At 40.7% G+C, this 24,000-nt stretch overlaps 1 protein-coding gene across 1 annotated transcript in view; it reads left to right on the forward strand.

The window, feature by feature from the left end:
* Positions 1-11,023, forward strand: part of LOC125033575 (importin subunit alpha-1-like) — a 12,125-nt gene extending 1,102 nt beyond the window's left edge. The window contains exons 2-11 of the mRNA XM_047625205.1: positions 3,602-3,740; positions 4,626-4,754; positions 4,860-5,041; positions 7,132-7,211; positions 7,299-7,474; positions 7,578-7,716; positions 9,454-9,629; positions 9,732-9,914; positions 10,017-10,199; positions 10,303-11,023. Coding sequence (XP_047481161.1) covers positions 3,657-3,740; positions 4,626-4,754; positions 4,860-5,041; positions 7,132-7,211; positions 7,299-7,474; positions 7,578-7,716; positions 9,454-9,629; positions 9,732-9,914; positions 10,017-10,199; positions 10,303-10,545 — 1,575 coding nt within the window. The 5' untranslated portion in view covers positions 3,602-3,656 and the 3' untranslated portion in view covers positions 10,546-11,023. The remainder of the gene's footprint in view (positions 1-3,601; positions 3,741-4,625; positions 4,755-4,859; positions 5,042-7,131; positions 7,212-7,298; positions 7,475-7,577; positions 7,717-9,453; positions 9,630-9,731; positions 9,915-10,016; positions 10,200-10,302) is intronic.
* Positions 11,024-24,000: the final 12,977 nt, after the last annotated feature.

A 24,000-nucleotide genomic window follows, 5' to 3' on the forward strand; every position in this document is an offset into this window, starting at 1 on the left:
GCCTGGCTCTATAGTACTAGATTTTCTGTTGGTATTTGTTACCGAGAGATGCACCTTCCAAAGACAGTCCCCGAAAACCTAAACCTAACCTGACCTACATTCTAATCTTCATGGTACTGATGCATTAAGCTAGGGCTAATTGAAGCTTTTGTAGAGGACTAGATATTTGCTAGTGAGTGAGACACCCTCCAAAGACAGTCCCAAAGCTAAGACATGCAAACCCAAAATCCAAACCAAACCTTTCTTACCTTCTATTTATTCCCTAGACGGGGGAAACTTTCCGTATATGTCAACCAAGAGTACAGTAAAATAAGTGTATGCACTTTTTATCTATGGCAAAAGGTGTGCAAATCTAAAGTAAGGGAGATATAGGACAGAGAAGAGAGAAGATCAACCCTTCATTTTCAAAGTCCCCTTCCATGTTAATCTTGCGAGGATCAAAACAAATGTGACACGTAACTCCTTATTGTGATCCCTCAAGTAGTCCATTTATTGCTACGCGCTTGTGAGAAGGCTTATTTTATTACAAGCATCTGTTTTTCCGAATTCATGTATGTAATGCCTTATTCTAGTATTATACTTCTTTTACGTCATTTGGTAATTAGTAATTATTTACGCTATTCTGTACAATAACCTTATGCGCATGCATGTTCTCACCAGGAGATTTGACAGGCCATTGGCTCCATTCACTGAGAAATGTTTTTTTAGGTGCTGCGTTGTGGATATACAGGAAAAATGCATTATTCTCAATCAAAGCCTGATATTTGAGCCCAACAGGTGCCCCAAATGCCCAAAATAATTATTAGAAACCAAGCAATTCTGACCATAGACGGAAGCGCAGAATAGTTCGATCTTTTGCTATATAAAGGTATATGGTTTAACAATGGGGGTCTAGGGGGCTAGGTGATATATAGATCATATTTTCCTAAAGTCTCGGGGGTCCAGGGTGCGTATCCCCCAGGCTAGGCGTAAATATTACCACAGGTCCAGGGGGCATAGCCCCCTGGCTAGGTGTATATATTATCATGGGGGTCCATGAGTATACCCCCCTGGCTAGGCGTATATACTACTAAGGGCGTCCAGGAGGCAGAGCCCCCTGGCTAAGTAATATATAAATCATAATGTATAAATCCCACAGGGTTAGGTTAGGTTGGTTTATTGGTTAGGACGCATTGTACGATTACCGCAGGGTATCTGGATTATGTGAAATCCCTTAGATTCTTGCCGAATGATGAGTTTGGTCCTCCCCCCGGTAGGGAAATTAGTCTGAGCAATATGTAGTGGATATTTTGTCATTTCATGGTATATAGAGACTGCTGCCGCTGTTCTTGTGTTGATTAATTTTTTGCTCTATAGAATGGCAGTGAGCATTCCCCTCTATATCTGTGCGTTGCTCTGTCACATTAACAGAGAACTAAAAGTTGCAGTCATCGTGACAAGAAATAATGGTATTTTGTTTCCGAAAGCCATGTAGTACAAAGTAAATTTTGCCTGTAATGAACAGTGACAGAAAAACGATCTTTTCATATACTGTACTACCTTTACAAGCTGATAATGAAGTTTAGAACACACAATACTTTGATGTACATTTGCAAAAAAAAATAATGCCAATATAATAATCAAACTAACTAATGAATTAAATAAACATGTGGGGCGGGGGAATCAGAAATAAAGAAAACATGTTGGAACGTGCCATGCGGAGAGGAAGCCCACAACAATTGGGCGGGGTCCATAGGCAGAGCCTCCAGTAGGGAAGTAAGGCTAATAGACAAGGCTTTTGGCTCGTACAATGTTTGTGGATTTCCCAGGAATGGCTAGAGTAAGATGGACTAGAGCAGAGGGATGTAGTTGTTGGACTGAATCTCATCAATGCTCCCCTCTGGTAGTCATGGCAACTTTGGTTGATGAATAAATTTTGTAATTGAATTAAGGACCGAGTCCCTGGTGCACCCATATTGTAAAGAATTACCAAAGTATTATGTGGGTAATTCTTTACTATATGGGTGCACCAGGGACTCGGTCTAATGACACCATAAATAAAGGGAAAACTAGACTTGCTGATACATGAAATCATGTAAGAAAATGTTGCTTGGAGAGCAATTCCACAGCAATTGGGTTGGGGTCTGGGGGGCAGAGCCCTCAGATATACGGTGATTGGGTTTGGGGTCTACAGTTGAAGCCCTAGGGTTAGGGAAAATTTGGGTTCATATGGCATAGATTGTGGATCCCCAGGAGTGGCTGGAATATTTGGAACCTGGTCTCAAGGAGGCTGTAGTCACTTAGTAAAGTTACCAATTCTTTCATTTATAGTCTGTGATGAAAAATAACAAGATTTGTTCATATTACATTAATAATTGGATGGTTGAATTGCTGAAAAACCTGTTAAAAAAAAATCCATACTATAACTGTGATATTATAAGATTGTAAGCCATTCATCGCAACAGGATTTCAGTGAATTCAAATATAAATGGTTAATACATTGTGGTAATTCATTATAGTATTGGGACACTTGCTAGAGAGTAAGATATGCAACTTGGGACTTACACATTTTATAGGAATACACCCCCACCCCCTAAAATTGGCCACCATAAAAAAATGTAGGTGAGGTCTTCCTATGAGTACACAAAGCTCTGGGAGGAAGATTAAGCTCTTGCTGTATTTTCACTGGTAAACAAGGGTGTTGTGGAGGATTATTGAGTTGTACCTAGAAGAGCACCAGCTCCAGATAGGACACATTTCAATACTCTGGATCCCATTCCTTCCCACAGTGACCAGCAACAGTGTTACAGATTTGATAGAAGACAAAACTCACTTATAATTATTACAGAGTTGCGCTTCCTAGAGAGAATATAGGGTTTTAAGAGAATCTACCATCTTGCTAGTTTTACAAATGAGGCCTAGGACTTAGAAAATAGCAAAGTAACATTGCAAAAAGGAGGCAAGGAGTCTTGATACTGCCCATATTTATGAGGGCTGTATTAACTGGATCTAGCAGGATGTGAAATTTAAATTTAACCCAGTTGGCTTGTATGGCAAGAATACATGCTATGCCCATGGTAATAAGTTTATTGTATTTACACATAGATGGCTCTATAAGTGCTTAGGTCACTAAGGAGACAGTTATTAGTCCTACCTATCTCACCTATTTACTCTTTTCCTTGGCTTTTGGAAAGGGACTTTTGCATTATTTCATTGTCTTAAATGTTACCAAGATTTTTATAACAATTTAATAATCATAACAGTATGTATCAATTGTATTAGAAACCCCATTTTTCCACCAATTCAAGAAATGGGGGGGGGGGGGTACCTGTGGTAGTTGGGTTAATTGATTTGGGTAAGATTGCACAATTTTAAGGTCCCTATTTTCTTTTTACAAATTCTTCCAGGAATTCCAACTGTTAAGAAAAGACCTGTGGGAAGGCTTGTAATTTGGAAAGATGATTATTTCTATATGGGTAACACTTCAGGGTAATGTTTGGGGACCCTGAGTTTTTAGATATGGCAGTTAGTCTAAGGTGTAGGTACTAATTGGTTTTATCAATGTCAGTCACATTTGTTTATGATTTTCCTAAACCTTTCCCATATTTCTATTATTTTCCAGATATTTTTTGCAGTTTGACCACTTTTTGCTTGTTAGTCTGGATTCCTCAGCCAACATGCCTGCTCCGGCTGCAGCACGTGAAAACAGTCCTGGCCCCAGCCGACTCAAGAGCTTCAAAAATGCCGGGAAAGATATGGATGTAAGTACAAGTAGAGCAGAGGTTGCAGTACACTAAAATGATTTGAATATAGAAAATATTAATACTATTGTATAAGAAGGGCAGAGGGAAGACTGGAGGGCTTAATGGTGGGTCGCACCATTCAGCTCCATATTCCCTACACAACATTCATGCCAGGAAAGATGTTAGCAAACAATTCTTGACAATTTACCCATGACCTGGAGAATATGGGGCTGGTTTGGCCTCTACTCAAGGTAATTTGCTGACTGGGCTTGCCTCTGGCATTTTTATGATATGGTTAGGGTCCATACCAACAAAGTAATGTAACTTTTTTATATCACTTGTATGCAAAACTTGTTTTTAGTGTTTTTTCATATTCAGAGATACATGATGTGCATTTTAAGTTGCAAGATCAAACTTGTAGTAGCTTTATTATGTACATAGTCCATTTGAATAAATAGGTATATTACTGTGTACAAGAAAAGGGGGGATTTGAGTCACACTAAACTTTAAAATGAAATCAGATTGTAAGCAGTGGTATACAAGGCTTATGCCATCACTGCTTCAGTAATTTCCTTTTTTCATACTCCAAGCAGTGCCAAAAGACAATGGGAGTAGTTGACATGACTTATCTTGTAAACAAAAATAAAGGTTACAGGGTAACAAGATCAGCAAAAGAGCCCCATGTTTTGGTGCCTGACATCTTTCATGCATGGTAGGCAAAAGATTTCTGCTAAAATTCACTCTATACAGTAGCCAGTCATAGTATTACATATGCTGCTCCCCTTCCAGGAATGCCCCCAGGGCATGTGGTATAGCTGTGCAGGTTCCTTAAAGAATACAAGATGTAATGATGTGAATTATATTGAAATTGATTTATACAATGACTTCCATTTGTCTTTACAGGAGATGCGCAGACGTCGCCAGGAAACCAGTGTAGAACTTCGTAAAGCCAAAAAAGACGAACAACTTTTGAAGAGACGAAATGTTGCTCTTGACGACCCAACTTCACCCCTTCAGGAACAGAATACATCTGTAGGTTTTTGCCTAGAACTTGCATCCATTTTTGAATGCTTTGTAGATAATTTTGTTTGTAATAACATTTCTTGTTAATTATTTTTCTCTCCTCTCCCTTTCCAGGGTCCTACCATGTGTTTGGAAGAGATTATTAATGGCATCACTTGCAATGACACAAACAAGCAAGTCGTAGCCACACAGTCTGCAAGAAAGATGCTTTCTCGAGAGCGCAACCCTCCCATAGATGCCATTATTAATGCTGGCATGGTTACACCTCTTGTCGCATTCCTTGATAGAGCAGACAAGTATGAATTATTTATTTTCTTAAAATTTATACTTCAAGTAATTTCTGATGGGTATATGTACTGTACACTAATTTTTAAAATCTTCATGTACACCTAGATGGACCCTTAGTAACTGGTCCAATTAGGAGTTACTTGGTGGGCATATGTGACCTTGCCTGATTTGCCCTTTCTGAAAATCAAGGTAAAAGGTAAACCGGTATGAGATGGTTATGGACTACTTGATGATGGAGTACTTCTGGAGCTGTCTATTTAAACACATTTCTAGAATATAATTGGTGTACATACATTCCCAGCAGAAATGAAATGTATTAGGATTGTAATAATGATTGAGACCAGCTTGGCTTGTGCAAAGGGTTTATCATGCTATTCTGCTCATTTGGTACCAAGTCTCTTGTATAAGTTCCTATACATGTTAGCCAATTGGTTTAAATGTAACTGTTTAATTTTGTTCTGATTGTAAGCAAATTATAACATTCATAATGTTCTGGGGTGGCTTGGATTATGCATTGAATTAGATTGGGCAATTAGGTCAAGGTTAGGAATAGAATACTAAAATGGCCCCACATTTCAGGCTCACCATGACCAGTAATTAAAATTTTGTAAGTTTATGGAAATTGAGGCTTGCCCTTTATCAACCAGTATATTTGAAATTAACTTCTCTAGATTCCTAACTCAACTCCTTTTGATTACTCTGACCACTGGTACTGTTACCTCCCTCCTCAATGCTTGCTGTCACTTAATCCATTCTAAATTGTCCACCAAGGTCATTATGCATTACAAGTGATTCAAATCTGGCCTCTCACTAGGTTAGACAGGAATCACATGGATGAGGATTTCCTCTTGCTCCCTACTCCAATGCTGTTCACTTTGATTTTCTCCCTTCATCTCAAGGTGTCTGTATCTGCCCCCTCTCTCCCCCCCCAGTCAAGTTCTTTTATCATTCAAAATCCAGGAACTCCAATTGCTACCATCTTCTCTACCACATTCTCTCTTAACACCTACCACCTACCACTTCCTCTACCACATTATCTCTTAACACCTACCACCTACCACTTCCTCTACCACATTATCTCTTAACACCTACCACCTACCACTTCCTCTACCACATTATCTCTTAACACCTACCACCTACCACTTCCTCTACCACATTATCTCTTAACACCTACCACCTACCACTTCCTCTACCACATTATCTCTTAACACCTACCACCTACCACTTCCTCTACCACATTATCTCTAACACCTACCACCTACCACTTCCTCTACTCTTCAGACATCTGTCCCCTTTTTCTCCCACCACTCAGTCTGCACCAACTTCTAACCTTATCACCCATTAACCCTTTACAGATGGGTCATGTACATAAGCGTCATAACATCCCTTGGTCTACGGGTTGCAGCTGTACACATGGCAATGCGCCAGAGCACTTGGAGCAAGAAGTTCTGCTACTTGTAGTGGACTCCAGCACCAAGTATCTGGACATTGCCAGAAATTGTCCTATCCCCAATTTATTGCAGCCTGTACCTCTGCTTTGCCTCACTTGTTCTCTTCCCAACCTCCAGCCTGTTGAACATCTTCATTGAATCCCCAGCCAGAAGTCACCATATTTAGTGACCCCAAGAGATTTGATACTATCATTGAGGGGTTAATGCCTGCTTTATCCCATTTACCCTTTTCGTTACCATACAATCTTAGTGCTGTATTGACTATTAAGACATTTTTAAATATTTTTTTCACCTTTTCTTTGCAATACATTCTTTTTTTAGTGCTGTATAATGTCATGTCTAGCATGTTTGCTTTAATCATTAAACATCATTTTGCACAGGTATTTCAGGCTTTTGGTTCCTAAAACTGTATTTGAGAGAGGGATGAAAGGGAAGCCATTTGTTGATGTAAAGTAGTCTCAAGTTCTGTAGTGTAAAAGAAGAAAATCTAGAATGTGAATTTTGTAGGTATTTTATCCAATTTATAACCCCCAATTGGAAAGGGGGGTCTCAAGCTTCTTGGAAAAAGCATGTAAAGAATACATTAACATAAGAGAATACCTTGTTTTTATGAAGCAATCACATTTTAAAATATCACTATCTTTCAGCCCACCACTACAGTTCGAAGCAGCATGGGCCCTCACAAATATTGCTTCTGGAACATCAGAGCAGACACAGGCAGTTGCAGGTAAAACTATTCATATCAGTTATGAGCAGATTTGATTGTTTTTTCTAGGATAATTTTGGTGATTCTAACTTGAATCTATCTTTTTAGCTTCAGGTGCTGTCCCAGCTTTTGTAAAGCTGTTGCGGTCACCTCACAGCAATGTTGCAGAGCAAGCTGTATGGGCATTAGGTAACATAGCTGGAGATGGCCCAGAACTCCGAGACTTTGTAATCAAAGCTGGTATTGTTAAACCTCTCCTTGAACTCATCGGCCCAGAAATTGAGGTATGTTAACTTGATCATATGTAATACTTACTTAATTTTCATTTTTTTTTTTTTTTTTTTTTTTTTTTTTTTTTTTAATAAATGATTTTGAATTTTATTGCAGCACACATTCCTGCGCAATGTTACATGGACACTCAGCAACCTATGTCGAAACAAAAATCCTTCTCCACCCTTTGAAGTAGTAAAGCAGTGCCTTCCTGCCCTCAGCCAATTAATTAGCCACCCCGACAAAGAAGTGCAAGGTGAGTCAAGATTTTGTTTTTTCCATTAAAGTCCTAACTGGAACAGATATTGGTAATATGGCTGTTGATTTTAGGATAAAATGTGTTTTGATTGGCCCAATTTTAGTTAACCCATTCTCAGTGTGAAGACATGAAGTCAGGCTGTTGTCATTGAGGAGAAATAACCCCTCAAAACTAGGCTAAGGGCCCTCTTTTTAAATTTGCCTAAATAGTTAAACACTGCTGGTTCCAGAGTGGGTTACTTTTTCTCTAAATTCCTTTCGATTAGATTAACACCTTCCCTATGGGTCACGTCTCTAGACGTCGTAACAAACCCCTCGAAATGTTGCGTATGGCTGTACACCACAGCGACGTGCCAAAGCATTCCAAGGCGGTGATTCGGCTTGATGTACCGAACTCCCGCGCTCAAAGTCAGCGCGTTGCCATTGATCGCCTGAGCGTAGTAGTTTCTTCTTTTTCTTTACTACTTTTTCTTCATCTTCTTAAGGGGGTTAAGCCATATTCCTTTCTTGCTTTTAACCTAATGACGATGAGCCCCCTTTCTCTTATCAAACATGTTAGGTTGCACAGGGAGTAAATTGCTTAAGGGAGAAAAGGAAGCACTGGAAACCCAAAATTACCCTGCTTTCTGCTATCGGCTGTGGTACAAACATTTTAGAGGAGGCCATAAAGAGGCTCTAAGCCTACATTTTCCCGCCAGTTCAAGGAAAGGGGAAATCAGGTAAGGCAGAAATTTCACAAAAAGATATAAAAAATGAGCAAAGCATCCTCGAATGGGTTAACCTCTTACAGCCATACACACCTATAGCAATCATGAGAAACCAACTTGTCATGATGGTTACAGCTATAGGCACCACAGCGCACCAGACCGAGTCGAGCAGGAAGTTCCATTATACATAGCGGACTTCCGGCCAAAAGACTGGATGGTTGCCAGAAGTCACCAGAATGAGTGATACCCAGATATTTCTGGTACTGTCATTGTAGCGGGGCTATTTCCTGACAAATGAAGGCAGTGCCAAATGAGCACAACTGTAAAGCTTACGCAACTTGTGCAAGCTCATCTTGCAATATCAGTGAGGCTAACTGATTCACATTTGACCATGGTAAAGGACTAAGAAAAACTTTTTTGAAGTTATTGAACAGTAATCACTCGCAGCCAATGTGAATAATTAATGCTTTTTTACATGGCTATTTGTAATTTTTGTAACATTAATGCTGTCAATAATATAAATATTTATAGCATTAGTATTAAAAATGTGAAATCAGGTTATCATTAGCTCTACCTGTTGGCACCTTGGTGGCTAAGTATTTATGTAGCTATCTGTGTAAAACCTTAATAAAACCGTACTACTGCCAACACTACGTTTTCCTGTGGTAATGCTATGTATATGCTATATTACTGAGATAGTATCCAAAGTTTACTTTGAGCAGTCCATTCTAAAATGTATTTTTACTAAAAGCAGCCCAAACCTCTTAATTGGATAAAATAAACCCTCTTGATAGTTCATTTATACTGTAGCTGTTCATCCAGCTTTAAGTTGTATGAATTAGAATTTTGCTTTGCTGAGTAAACCAAGTTGCTTTCATAACTTCAATTTGCAAAATTGAATCTGCTCCAATGTACACAGTGAAGTCACTTGTAAAGGTTGTTAAGGAAGGCCATAATACCAAAGAAAAATACACATTACAAAAAGGTTTAGAAGATAATTATTAATTTTCCTGTACCCCTTTTTTCAGCTGATGCTTGTTGGGCACTGTCATATTTGACTGATGGAACAAATGAAAAGATTCAAGAAGTCATCAATGCAGGAGTAGTTCCTCGCCTGGTAGAATTGTTGAATTGCGATGAGCTTCCTGTTGTTACTCCTGCTCTTCGTGCCATTGGCAACATTGTCACTGGCAATGACTCTCAGGTAGTGCAACATATATTACTATGGTCATTTTGTTGAAGTTTAAAGTAGATTGCTTAGATATAATATACTAGATGTAGAGACTGACACTTTCACTGATTTCAGACTGATGTGGTTATAAAGGCAGGAACACTACCTGTATTCCCCAAGTTGCTGAGGCATCATCGTAGCAACATTGTTAAGGAAGCTGCCTGGACCATTTCAAATATAACTGCTGGCAATGTAGAGCAGATTCAGTCTGTTATTGAATTTGGGCTCATTCGACCAATTTGTGAAGTCCTAGAAAAGGTAATTAAAAAAAAAAAAAAAAAAAAAAAGCTTGATTCCAGTTTTGTTATTAAATGAGATTGTAACCGCTTTCGAATATATAACTAACACACAATTTTGCAGGGGGATTTCAAGGCCCAGAAAGAGGCTGCTTGGGTTGTTACCAATTACACTTCTGGTGGCTCAACAGAACAAATTGTTGAGTTGGTGCGTCAGGGAGTCCTGCAACCTTTCTGCAACCTCTTGACAACCAAAGATGCTAAAACTGTTATGGTAGTCCTTGATGGAATTGGCAACATTCTTCAGGTAAATTTTTCTTCCCCTACTACATTATTATTTTGATTGGTTGCAAGTTTAATACATTATAATTAATTTAGTTTTTACTACTAAAAACCGCTTATATTTTCAGACGGCAGAAAAATTGAATGAAGTCGATCGCTTAGGCCAGATGATTGAAGAGTGTGGTGGTCTGGATAAGATTGAAGAACTCCAGAATCATGAAAATGAGGATGTATACAAAAAGGCCCTTGACATTATTGAGAACTACTTCAATGAAGAAGTTGCTGATGATGTTGTAAGCAGCACATCCAATGGCCAGGCCTATGATTTCTCTTCTGGCAGTAACTTGCCAGATGGAGGCTTCTCTTTCTAAATTCTTCCAAATGCAGGAGTGGTGATAGATGGAAAAATGTCAGTGCCTTCTGAAAAATGGGGTATTCTTTGTAGCAGGTTGCTTGTTTCAACAAGTGCAGAATAATCGTAATTTCACACCAGCATTTGAATCTTTTTGTTTTACTGAGAGTAGAATGCCATTTCTTTGTTGCTATCAAAGCATTACATGTAAACAAACTACAAGTTGTACTGCCTAGGAAACAATGACCAGTGATTAATCCAATTAAGGTGCCTGGATTTCTAGTTCTGATTGTTCTTGAAAATCCTGCTCTTTACTTTAGCTATTGAACCTTTTTAGGGGTAAAATTGTTTTTATTCAAATGTACAAACTTTGGGACCAGGTACACTGATGAATAGTTTTTCCTAGAGTTCCAGTGCAATGTGCTTTTCTTCTTTTTCCTGTCATACATATTATTTTCATATTTCTATATCTTGAATAAAAATTTAAACGATTTTCACTTTTGCAGTTTCTATTTCCAAATTTAGACAATACAAGATTAAGAAAGTCACATTAGTACTCCTCCCTTCGAAATCTAAAACTTGATATATAGTGTAAAATTTACCCAATATCTCATGCCTTTTGGGGACACAGGTGACGAAGACCAAGCCTAGATCTTCCCTGCCATGGGCCTCAGCCCTAGGCTTCACAAATTGTTCAAGGTCTTTTCTTTTCCTCCTTTTCCTTCTCTTTTCCAACCCCCTTCCACTGCCCACTTCCTAAGATATGGGAGCCATATTGAAAGGCTGACTGTACCACTCACAAACGCCCTAGGGGAGCCATGGGCACGATATTCCCCTATTTGGTTTTCTAGCCCCACATTTAAATTCTCCCAATGCTCCTTTCTCCTTTGACCACGACTCTGAACACAACTCCCTTCTCAACACCGCCTACCACTTCAGTCAAGGCCAAACATAACCAGGTCATTTACTCAACCTCCAAAAAACATTCCTCCTCTTTCAACATCCTCGAGTTCATATCCTCCACTCCCAAAACCATCTGCTCCCACCTGCTCTTATTACTACTATACCTAAACCTGAATACTGTTTAGCCCAGCCAAATGGGATCGATTTTTCTGATCCCCTCTACACCCATACTTTGACAACGCCCTCCTCTTCAAGCATTGCCTCCAAAATCAAGTTGCCTTTCGCAGCTGCCTCGATCGTCCGTTTTCTCATAATTACATCCGAGTCCCAGTGATCCACCCAATCCCTTGCTCGGTGATGTGAGTTGGGGTGGGGTGTAGGAGATCAGCCCTCGCTTCAACGTTTTTTTAAATCTTTTCTCCCCACTTCTTTTCCTTTTCTTTTTTCTATCCACTTATCCTAGTCGTTAACTCATTTTTGCCCTTTTCTCCACAATACTTTTATCATAATGCTATACATGGGGGGCTTCACCCCCAAGCCCCACCCTATCGCTGCATTTTGAATAAACCGCTAGTAACGCGGCAGAAATTTGTCAAAAAATCAACTAATTTTGCATGGTCCTTTTTACTCTCCCCCTTTCTTATTCCTGCTCTTCTTCCCCTTATTCTGCTGACATCCTTTCAGCACGGCTCTCGCCAAAGGATCAGACCGTTTCTTATCCCTAATTATTTCAGGGTTACCATGGCCAATAAAGACTATCCTCATTAGGAGCATTCATCACTAGTCTAAACTTGATTTCTCTGGTTTCCCGACCTCTGCTTCTCCTTTGACCACGGCTCCGGCCCCCAATACTAATACCCCCAATCCCTTGCTTGTTATCGAGGGTGAGGGCTTAGATGTGGACTGAGGCCCGGTGTAGGGGATCACCCCTACCTTGGCCCTCAGCCCTCGCCTCAACTTCTCTCCTTTTCCTTTTCTTCACCCCCTTCTGTCCACTAATCCTTATCGTTACACCAATTTTTTCCGTTTTCATCCCTACTTTATCATAATGCTTCATACTCCCATAACTCTTTCCCCTTCTAACAACCTTTGCCTTATACTATACCCCACCAGTTTCCCTCTCTGCCCTTTTAACTACCATACTACCCTCTAGTACTGTTCAACCTGCAACATTACCCTAATCATTAACTCGTTCCTAACCCTTTTTGCTATTCTACTTTACAATAGCGCCGTGTGACCTTTGATTTCATATAGCACTTATGCTATCACTATATTTTGAATACGCCGCTAATGACCACTCTATCTCCTACTGCATACCACCCCATCTTCCTCCCGCCTTCGTCCTTCTACTGCTTCCACCTCTGCAAACCTGTTGAGTATTCTTTTGGGCCCAGCCAAGTGACCGATTCTTTGTGATTCCTCCTACAGCTCCGAAACTATGATGTCACAATTTGTTTCCTTTAAAAGCTTATTTTTGTGAGCATATGGTAATCTATTTCAGCACCTATTGTTTTGGCATGGGCACGGCACGTCATGCACTGCCTACCCCACAAGGATTTGCGAGTGGGACTATGTGACGTCATCAATACTAATACCAAGAACCGCCATAAAATATGTTTTCATGTATATTTCGGTTAAACAATATATTCTATATATCTGTATATGATATTATATAAACAATTATCCTGTCATTTCTGGTATCTATCATCTACCGCCTCGGACATCACACCCAACCGACTCCGTCATTACTATTTCACTGCTACGTCATGGGGTACTGGAAAAGCAGATATTACTGGATTGACAGCCCTGTCCCTGACTGATTGTCCAATCTACGACAAGGACTGGTCAGACTGTGAAAACGACCTGCTTGCCTGCCTTATTGACTATGATGTAGTGACAGTACATAGGCCAGCAGAAGTCATACACCAGTATTGCCTAGATCAGCTTCTGTAGACCTAACTTCCACATGAAGTTCATATTGGTGTAGTGTCCTGACCTGTCCGATCATATCGTCCCCTTCCCAGTCAGTGTCAGAAATGCTGGCATTTTGGCCACCTATTCAAACACTGTCACTCCACAACCCGTTGCCTTCCATGGGCCCAAGCTGGCCATGCCAATTAAAATTGCTCTACTCAATCACGCATGTGTGTCAACTGTGATATCTCCCATAATGTATTTTACAGTCAAATTCCTTTTCCAGTCTAAATCCAGATACTCCAATCTCTACCACTTCCCCAGTGCCCACCCCTCTTCCTCCTCACTTTACCTTTCGCACCAGACAATCTAAACGTTCCACCCCATCTACCTACTCGCCTGCCTTGTGGACTACAGAGTCCATGTAAGTCTCCACTAATATCGCCAAGATTACTTTCGGTAGACTTAACTTCAAGTTTATATTGGCAGAGTACCTCCCTGTCCGACTTTATTGACCTTCCCCCGTCAATGTCAGAATTGCTGGCTTCTAGGCCATCCTGCCAAACATTGTCGCCCCACAGCAATGTGCCCAACCTGCTCATGATCAATCAAACTGTTCAGCACAATCACATGCATGTACCAGTTGTGGATGCTCCCGTAATATATTTTATAAGTACTGCCCTGCTTACAAGTTTGAGGTGGTAAATTTCAGATTCAAACTTGACCTCACTTTACATGAGGCCAGACAGGTAGCTTGTAGACTAGGTTTTTCTCTTCCTTCCTTTGGTCTGTCCCTCCCCCTTCCTCCTAAGATTTTTCGAAATCCCCAGTATCCTCATCCCATTTAGCCCTCCCTCTCCCAGTAATTTGTTTTGCCATTCTAAATCCAGACACCCCGATCTCCTCGACTATTCCAGACACTCCAGCCCTTACTTCTCTGGTACCTAAACCTCTTCCTCTTCGTTCAACTTATCGTAAAGACAAACTAAACGTTCCACCCCATCTACCGCATCCTCTCCTACATCAAACTTTCCCTCCACCCCTGAAACATCTGTTCCCTCTTCTTCCCCTCATAGGAAAACTTTTGTTTCTCAGACTTCCCCAACCAGCTCCACTTCAGAAATTCTCGGAGACATTCAAAACTATCTAATCATGACCCAAGATAACATTCAAAACTATCTTATCATGACCCAAGATAACATTCAAAACTCTAATCATGACCCAAGATAACATTCAAAACTCTAATCATGACCCAAGATAACATGCCTACGCTGCATCCATCCTATAATCTCTCCCTTCTCCCATTCTCTCTACACTCAAGGTAACTGCCGATATCCACCCATCTATTCCCTTCTGATTCAGTTGCATCACCCCTCTACCTTCTCCAAGGATACACATGTGACTCTGTCACAACACCCTTCCCTGTACTCTCTCCCTCCTGACTTTTCTCCTGAAACCGTGATCTAACCACCTTGAAACCCCCCCTTTCTCCTTTTGCTAATCCCTACTTTACTCTACATACATTCTTGCAGAATCACACATTTCTTCCCTAATAGTTTTAATCTACTAGAGGGTAGTATGATAGCAAAGGGTAAAGAGTGTGAACTGATGGCGTATAGTATAAGGTAAAGGTTGTTAAAAGGGGAAGGAGTTAAGGGTTAGGGCAATTAGATCAAATGGAGGATATTTATGCATAAGAAGAAGAATATGTTGTCTAAAGAAAATATAGGGAATTCTGAGAGGATGTCCAATAGGTTGGGAAGTGAGGAAGAGCAGAGTTATGGTGAGGGAAGTAGGCAGAAGGCTGGTATATGGGAAAATCTGGAGTAAAGGGATGTGGACAAGGTGGCGGAGTGTGCTAGCGTATCTGCATGTTCATTGACGAGGATCCCAATGTGACTGGTTGTCCAGCAAATAATGAGTGTTGTGTTATATGTTTAAATTAAATTGTTGGTCCTGAATTTTCCGGACAAGAGGGTTGATTGCTTGTCGAGATTGTACGAGATAATGAGTCGGTGAAAATTGTGAACGATGAGAACTGGATGGAGGACACGCGTTCTAATACGAATAGGATTGTACACAATTCAGTTGTAAGGACACTGGGTTCAGGTGGAAGTGGAAAGTTGAAGGTATAGGTATAAAAGGAAAGATTATAGATTACCAGCACCAGAGAGAGATTTTGAGCCACCTGTATAAATGTGTGCTGGAGGAGTGGGTTGAGGTATGATTGAGAAAATGAGTGAGAAGGATAGAATGGGTGTCTGATTTTGGTGTATCAGGGGAAATAGAGGAGCAGATATGGGAGGAAGGTATTGTGGCGGATAATTTCGCTCGCTCGCTCGCAGAGCTCACTCTCTAGAGGGGGAGTACCTGTTGCAGCACGACCCCGTAACATGAAGTTCAGCATATTTCCAAGTTGGGTCACATCAGGTCCACAGCAGTGTCTCCGCACTCTCAGCAGCAGGTGCTTATCTTGAAACACTGCAGAGACCGGACTCTCCCAGTCTCGACAACAGCAGCAGCAACACAAGAACTCACCTAGTCCTTAGCTTACAGCTCCCCGTTGATTTCCACTTCACCTTCAGCACCTAGCCATACCTGGGCACTCGCACCCACAACAATCACTCCATAAAAATACTTAGACCAGTCCAAATAATAGATGCCACGACTACAAGGCAGAAAGGAGATCAGTAGCGGAGAAGGGGGCATCGTAGTGTTCTGCAGAGGATAAGGAAAAGGAGATGGAAGTGTTTTAATGGAGTGGAGTTGGGAAGAAAGGTGGGAGCCACTACGGACTTGAACGAGATATTCAGAAAGTTCAGTAGTAGTTCAGTGAGTGATACGGATGTGGAGGACTGGGGCAAGACGAGGGGGATGCTTCCCTGATAGTTTATGGATTCTACGCCATTCAGAAAGTTCAGTAGTAGTTCAGTGAGTGATACGGATGTGGAGGACTGGGGCAAGACGAGGGGGATGCTTCCCTGATAGTTTATGGATTCTACGCCATACTGTAGAAATAGGTGTAGAGGAGGTTATTGTGGAGATGTAATTTTGCCAGCTGGTTTTAATTGAGATTTGGATTGTGCGACGTAGTTGAGCTGATGCTCTTCTAAAACTGATAAAAGCTGATGTTTGGTTGGGGGTATTTTGCTTGTAGCGATAACTACTCCATGCAGCACTCTTCAATCGAAGCGCTTTGGAGCATTCAGTGTTCCACCATGGAACACCTTTAGATGTGTATGGTCGGGAAGTTCGGGGAATAGCTGTGAAAGCATTACTCAGGATACTGATTGTGAAATAAGAAAGCATGTTTGATGTGGAAGAGAAGGAAGGTGGAGGAAGAGGGAGAGCAGAGGAGGGTTAGGAAGTAGGAGAGATAATAAGGAAGTGATCACTATAGGGGAGGTAGTCCAGAACTGACCAGTGAGAATCGAGATGAAGGGAAGGGGAGGAAAGAGAAATGTCAAGGCATGTGCAAATGAGTGGGGCGATGTAAATTGAGAAGTTAAGGTCAGTGTTAGAAAGAAAGCGTTCTAGGGAACGGCCTCGGGAAGTAGTGGTAAAGTCACCCCAAGGAGTGTAGTGACAGCTGAAATTACAGACTATAAGGAATGATGATTGAAGTTGAGAAAAAAAAAGTTTCGAAGGCATGATGAAAATCAATGGGAAGAGAAAGAGAGAAGTAAACGGAAACAACTGTTATCCAACAGCGAAGAAAGATGCGTATCATTGTGCAAGGGACAGATGTTTGAAAGGGAGGTATAGCGTATGGTGTTTTTTTTATGGATGAATGTAGAGAGTGAGGGAATGATATGAAATTATAAACCGAAATAGGTACTGGAGAATGTGTTAGGAAGGTTTCTTGCAGACAGATGATGAAGACATGAGGTGACGAAGATGTCTGTGAGAACGAAAACCTCGCATGTGTCACTGTAGAAGAGTCATTGTGGATCAATCAACGGGTGATAAGGGTAGATATGGATTTCTGAGAAGAAGGAGGAGGAGTACCTGGGGATTAAGGGGGGTCAGAGGAAGGAGGTGAGGGTGTAGTATCGGGAAGTTCATCAAGGAAGGTGGGGTCCGGGGAAGGACATTTTAATAAAAGGGATTCACAAGTGTATCTAGGAAGGAGTGGTAGGGAAGGAGGGGGTTTTGGTGTGGGTAGAGGAGAAGATAGGGTATGTTGGGAGGGAGTAGAGGTGAATATGAGGAGGAGGAGGATGGATGTCAGTTATCACTTTCAATGTAGCACGAATGGGGAATGGATGAGAGAGAAGAATTTTCTCTTGAGTCTTGCTTAGGAAATTTCTAATTTCCTCAACGGTTTTCGGGCGGGGAGGTTTGGGAAACAAAGGATTTGCATAAGGAGGTGTGGAGAAGATAGTAGAGGATGTAGATGTGAGAAGGGATGTGTTTGGGGATGGGGTGGAATGTTTGGATTGTCTGATACGATAGATATGTTGAGAAATAAGAGGAGTTGTGGATATTGGAGTATCAGTATTTAGAATGGAAAAGAGTTTTGACTGGGAAGTAGGGGAAGTAGAAGTGGGAACTTGAGTAGTAGGGGGAAGTGGTAATGAGGAAGATGTAGCAACTACTTGGGGAGAGAGCAAAGGAGTTGAGTGAAGGATGGTATTGGAGTAGGGAGTGATTGAAAAACCTTGTTGGCGCACTTCCTGTCTGGCCTTTCATGGAATGAGGCCATGTTTGTATATGAGAACTGATACCTCAGACTCTAACTTGTAGGCAGGGCACCCCATTTCAAGTACATTATGGGAGCCACCACAATTAGCACATATACATGATTGTACAGAGCAGTTTGAACGTCATGAGCAGGTTGGTTTCAGAGAAGGCAGCGGGCTGTGGAGTGACAGTGTGCTTTGAAGGGTTAAATGCCAACATTTCTGATATTGACGGAGTGGGGGTTGATATGTGCTGACAGGGCAATATTGATGTGGGAACTTGGGGAAAGAGTGTAGCACTGGTTATGTGAGCCTGAAATACATGGAGAAGACAGTTAACCAAAGGAATACCGCGCCCATGGCTCCCTGAGGCCATTCATGACTGGTGCAAAGTCAGCCTTTCAACCCTTCAACACAGCTCTTACATCTTAGGAATTAGACAGAGGAAGGAGTTGGGGAAGACAAGGAAATGGGAAGAAGGAGAACAAAAGACCGTGCAAAATCAGCTGAGTTGAGGGCTGAGGCCTAAGGTAAGGGAGATCCCCAACATTGGGCCTCAGTTTACATTTACTAAGCCACCCTCACGACAAAGACGTAAACATTAACCAATCCACAAGGCCTCGTCCTTCTACTAGCGCACCTCTACAAACCATTTTAATTAGCCAAGCCAAACGGGGTTGATTTTTGTGATCTCCTCTACAGCCCCTTAATCTGACAACATGCTCTTCTTCCAACAATGACTTCAAAAACAAGTTGGCATTTTCCTTCCACATCCGCCCCAATTGTTCCTACCTTGTCAGATACATCCAAATTCCAAGTTAAAACATTATCTACTCTGACTTCACTGGCAAACTCTTCCTCAATACTTGTACCGGAACTATCTCCATCTCGCTAGCCGACGGCCTTGTCTATGGCAGGGATTAGTCAGACTTATTTGCCTGCCTGCTGCCGTAAATCCTCCACCAATATTGTCAAGATTATTTTCCATAGATATGACCTCCCCTTCATATCTATGTAAATTGATATGTCCAACCATATCAACTTTTGGCATCTAAGCCACCCTACCTAAATACTGCTGCTCTTAACCTGCTTATGATCAATCAAACTGCTCTGCACAACCATGCACTTGTGCCAATGGTGATGATTCCCATAATATATTTACAGGGCTTGCCCTACCTACAAGTTTGAGTCTGAAGTGGCAATTCAAAACTCTGCAGGAAGCAGGCAGACAAAGTATTTCTTACTCCCTACTCCAATGTTGTCTTTTGCTCCGCCCCTTCCTCTCCCTCCCAAGAGGTTTTTACAACCCAATTCTACCCCCTCCCTCTCTGTCAAATCCTTTTGCCATTCCAGGCATTCCAATCTCTACTTCCCTGGTACCTCCTACTCCTCGTCACTCAACTCCTCACATAAGACAAACTAATTGTTCCACCCCATCTTCTACCACACCCTCTTCTCATTCTCATAAGAAAACCTTTGTTTCTCAGACCTCCCCAGCCAACTCCACTTCAGAAACTCTCGAAAACATTCAAAAGTATCAATCCCCAATCTCTTTCTTCCCATTCCCTCTACACTTAAAGCAACTACTGACATCCACAACAACCTCCTTCCCTGGATTCTTTCCTTCCTAACATTTCTCCTTAAACTGTAGTCTTATTACACTTAAGCCTCCCTATCTCCTTTTGTTAATCTCACCATATGGACATACATACAGAATCTCACATTTCTTCCTTTGGCAACTTTGATCTGATCACTCATCACCCATTTACTCACGCTCTCTACCCTCACCCCTCTTTACCCTTTTCAATACCTGAACTGCTATACTATTGTAGCACATTTAAGCTTTATACTTTTCACTATTACACCTTTCTATAGTGCTATATGGCCTTTGATGCATAGTGCATTCATTTTGATCTATAACCATTAATCATCTGAGTCCCAAGCAAGTGGACTATCTACTTGGGTTGACCTCACTGGCAAACTTGTTCCTGCCCAACCTCACTTTTCCCCTTAATACTTACTTGTACCAAAACCGTTTCCATCTGATTGCTGATTGCCCTATCTACAAGGATTGTACAGTCTATGAAAATGACTATGATGCAATATCAGTACAGTGCTATAGTATTTCCCTCAGAAACCGCCGAAAGTCCTACATAAAATTGCCAAAATTACCTTTCGTTAAACCTAACCTTCCACATGAGGTCTATAATAGCGGAGATTCCTGCCTTCCTGGATGTACACGTGACTTCCTTTTGCCACAACAATGACCTTCCACGACGTCGCCTCCTGATGTTCCTCCTAACACTTCACCATTTTAACATTTCTACCCTTATTACCTGTTAATTGCTTCATTTATGGCTCTCCTGCACTGGAGTGTTTTACCTCCTTTTCATCTTTCTTCGTCGCTGTTATTTCAATTAATTTTTCCTTTCACTCCTTACTGACTTTACAGCCTTTGAAACTACTTTCCAACTCCAACCATATTTCCTCATACTTGGTGGCTTTAACTGCCACCACACTCTTTGGGTTACAATGGTTACAAAGTAAAATAAATGTATGACATCAAAGGTCATACAAAACTATAAAAATGTGTAGTAGTGAAAAGGGTAAAGGAGTTAGCTGATGATTAAATGTGCTACACATCAAAATAATAGCAGTTCAGGATAGTGTGACATTGAAAGGACACAAAGGGATGAGGGCAGAGAGATGAGTAAATGGCATAAAGCAGGGATTAACATAGGTGATTAGATAAAATTTATCAAAGGAAGAAGGGTGGGATTCTGCAAGTATGTCTGTAGGATACAGTAGGCATTAATAAATGGAGAATAGGGGGGGTAATTGCAATTAGATCAGCTTCAGGAGAAAAGTCTGGAGAAAAAGAACCCAGGGAAGGAGGGTGTTGTGACAGGGGGAAGTGGAAGGGATGATGGGGAAGGAAGGGAGGAATGGTATGTGTTGAAAGGGTGTAGGGATAACATGAGTAATTACTTTGAAGTAGAGGAAATGTGAGCAGAGAGATTGAAGGATAGATGCAGTGTAGGCATATCTTGGGTCATGATTTGATATTTTTGATTGTCTTCCAGAGTTTCTGCAGTGGAATTGGGTGGGGAGTTCTGAGAAACAAAGGTTTTCTTATAAAGCGGAGAAGAGGAGACAGATGTTTGGGGGGCGGAGGGAGAGGTTGATGTAGGAGGGGATGTGGTAGAAGATTGGGTGGAATGTTTAGTTTGTCTTGTGCAACGAGTTGGGCAAGGAGGAAGAGATAATGTCTGGATTTAGAAAAGCAAAAGGATTTGACTGGAATGAAGACATTATTAGAGTAAGGAATGAGAGAAATACCTCGTCAAAGTGCTTCCTGTCTGGCTTCACATAGAGTGAGGCCTTTTCACACTCAAACTTGTAGGTAAGGCATCCTCTATAAAGTACATGGGAGGTGCCACAATTGGCACACATGCAAAGCAGTTTGATCGATTATATCCAGGCTGGGCACATAGAGGGAATTGGGCTGTGGAACAGCCAACATTGACAGGGGAGGTGGAGAGGTGGACAATAAGGTTGCATGGTAATAGTAATAATAAGGGAGGATGGCGTAGTTGGTGAAGAAAGTTGTGGGGGTGGAGATGAAGTAGATGATAATGGGAGTGGAGGAATGTTTTCTAGAGATTTAGTATTGACCTAGACTTGGACTAGACTGAGGTGATAGTAGGCAATCAGCAGGGGTTAATAATAGCAGTGCTCAGAGTCGTGGTCAAAGAAGAGCCTGGGATCTGGGAAACAGGAGAATTAGTATCAATGGGGCTATCTGATAAAGGGGTAAGCCTCAATGCCCTTATTAATAGTGCAAAGATGTCATTACATGGTAAGTATGTTGGGGAGAAAAATTGTCCATCCCTCAGGGTAAGGGCTAGACAGCTAAACAGGGAATACCATGCTATGCAAAACTAGTTGAGCCGAAGGGGTGATCCCCAATATTGTGTCCCAGTCTCCATCTCACAGACCCCATGGCATGAGATTTGGGGGAGGAGGGGGGTAGACAATGTAGAAGACTGTGCAGGAGGAGATAAGAGTGGATGAAAATAAATCCTATAACAAATGAGGTTTTAAATAATTCCACTTATTTGGTACACTTACATTTATTCATTATACACAAATATATAGGAAAATACATAAAATAATGTCTTATGCAGAGGACATAAAATAAGTTTGGACATATTTTGTGACCAAAGCTGTTAAAACTGTACATTAATCACTGCCAGACAAGACTCAAGAAGAGCACAGTGTGCTACCACGCTGAAGTACAAAGAGCAAAGGAACAAGAAAAATTTGTAAAAAAGCTCTGAGGTTTTATTGTCAGATTGCTTCTGGTTTCTTTACTAATTTCTTGTTTGACTCTGTTTTTCTCATTTTATAAACTATAATCAGACAACAATTATTTGAGTAAGGTGAGCATGATTTAAAGAACAGCACTGAGTCATCACAGAAGTGCAAAAGAGACAGAATTTATATAAATGCATTTACAGTTGCCAATTTATGCATATGCTGCACTCTACAAGTAGCATCTAAATAAATAGAAAACTTCAGCTTTCTGTAAGAGTATCTTATGTTGCAGTAATGACTGAGTCAAGATCATGCTCTACCACACACTGCTTTACCTCACTGCTGTAAGATGCTGGGACACAGGAGTAAGGATAACAGGCCATTGTCTTGAGAAAACTTGACTGAACCTTTTGTCTAACCTGTTGTCAATTTGGATGGATTCAAGCAAGAGAACACATGCACAGTGAAGAATCACTGAGGAGGAATGTCAGTGACAAGAATACTTGTGATATTAACCATGTTGTACAGTACATGGCAGCAGTGGGAAAGATGTTTTCATCTTTCCCAAGCTCAACTGACAAACAATGATTTCATCTACATAACACTGATGCTATAACACTGCCCCCATATATGTGGCAGGATCTCGGTAACACTGCTTCATGTATAGCAGGTTCTCATTTCATACAAATACTGTACACAAACATTATGTTTATAAACAAAGATGCAGTATAGTAACTTTGGCAAAACTAGGGTTACCTATTAAATGCTGAACATGAGTAACAATGATTTCTTTCAGTAATTATGCCTTCTCATTACAAGATTATATATATTTTTTACATTTTCACATGTAATATAACATACCAAAATTATAGTGGAAATGCAGGGATCTATAGTTATATCTACATAATAGTCATCATGTTTTTTCCACAAAAGTATTCCTAATGCCATAAAGTCTGAATGCTTCTCATGAAAATATTGTGTAAAGAAAATCTTACTAGACATATGCTAATGACTTGTCTTAACTACCATTTCTACTTACAAAAGACCTCACTTTCATAGCACTTTCACAGTAGTTTGACATAGCACTGGCTGGAAAGAGGACTGAAATCTCTATTTTTACAGCAGAGATCATATAAATTATGTCATGGATATTTCAAAGTATCCAATTTGCATGAAATCTAATAGGACCACTTCTGTCAGCTGACATTCTCAAGTTTGCTTCTGTATACACCAACTTCATACTGACAATAATTGTACCATCCTATCTGAATTTTGAGTAATTTGATTTCCCACAGCATACCATAACAATCATGCTGTCTTTTTGTGATACCCATAGTCCATAAAGTTTATATATATATAAAAAAAATGTTAGTATTATCAATACACAATGTATCGAACATATAACTAACATTCGCTTGTGCTGCTACATACCATAGAATCATGTATCTTTAGTCTCTCTACTTCTATATAAAAGAAGACCTATCAGGTGAAACCACATTCTATAGAGCCAATAACATTTCTTAAAACATGAAAAAATAATTATTCAACTCAAGAGTTAAACTGAAATTCTCATAAACACGAATTGAGGAATTATGTTTGTGCCTTACTTTGTGCACAGATCCACTTCATAAAGATAACATTCTGTAAGCAAGCCACAT

Source organism: Penaeus chinensis, chromosome 16, assembly GCF_019202785.1.
Source record: "Penaeus chinensis breed Huanghai No. 1 chromosome 16, ASM1920278v2, whole genome shotgun sequence".
In the NCBI taxonomy this organism is placed as follows: Eukaryota; Metazoa; Arthropoda; class Malacostraca; order Decapoda; family Penaeidae; genus Penaeus; species Penaeus chinensis.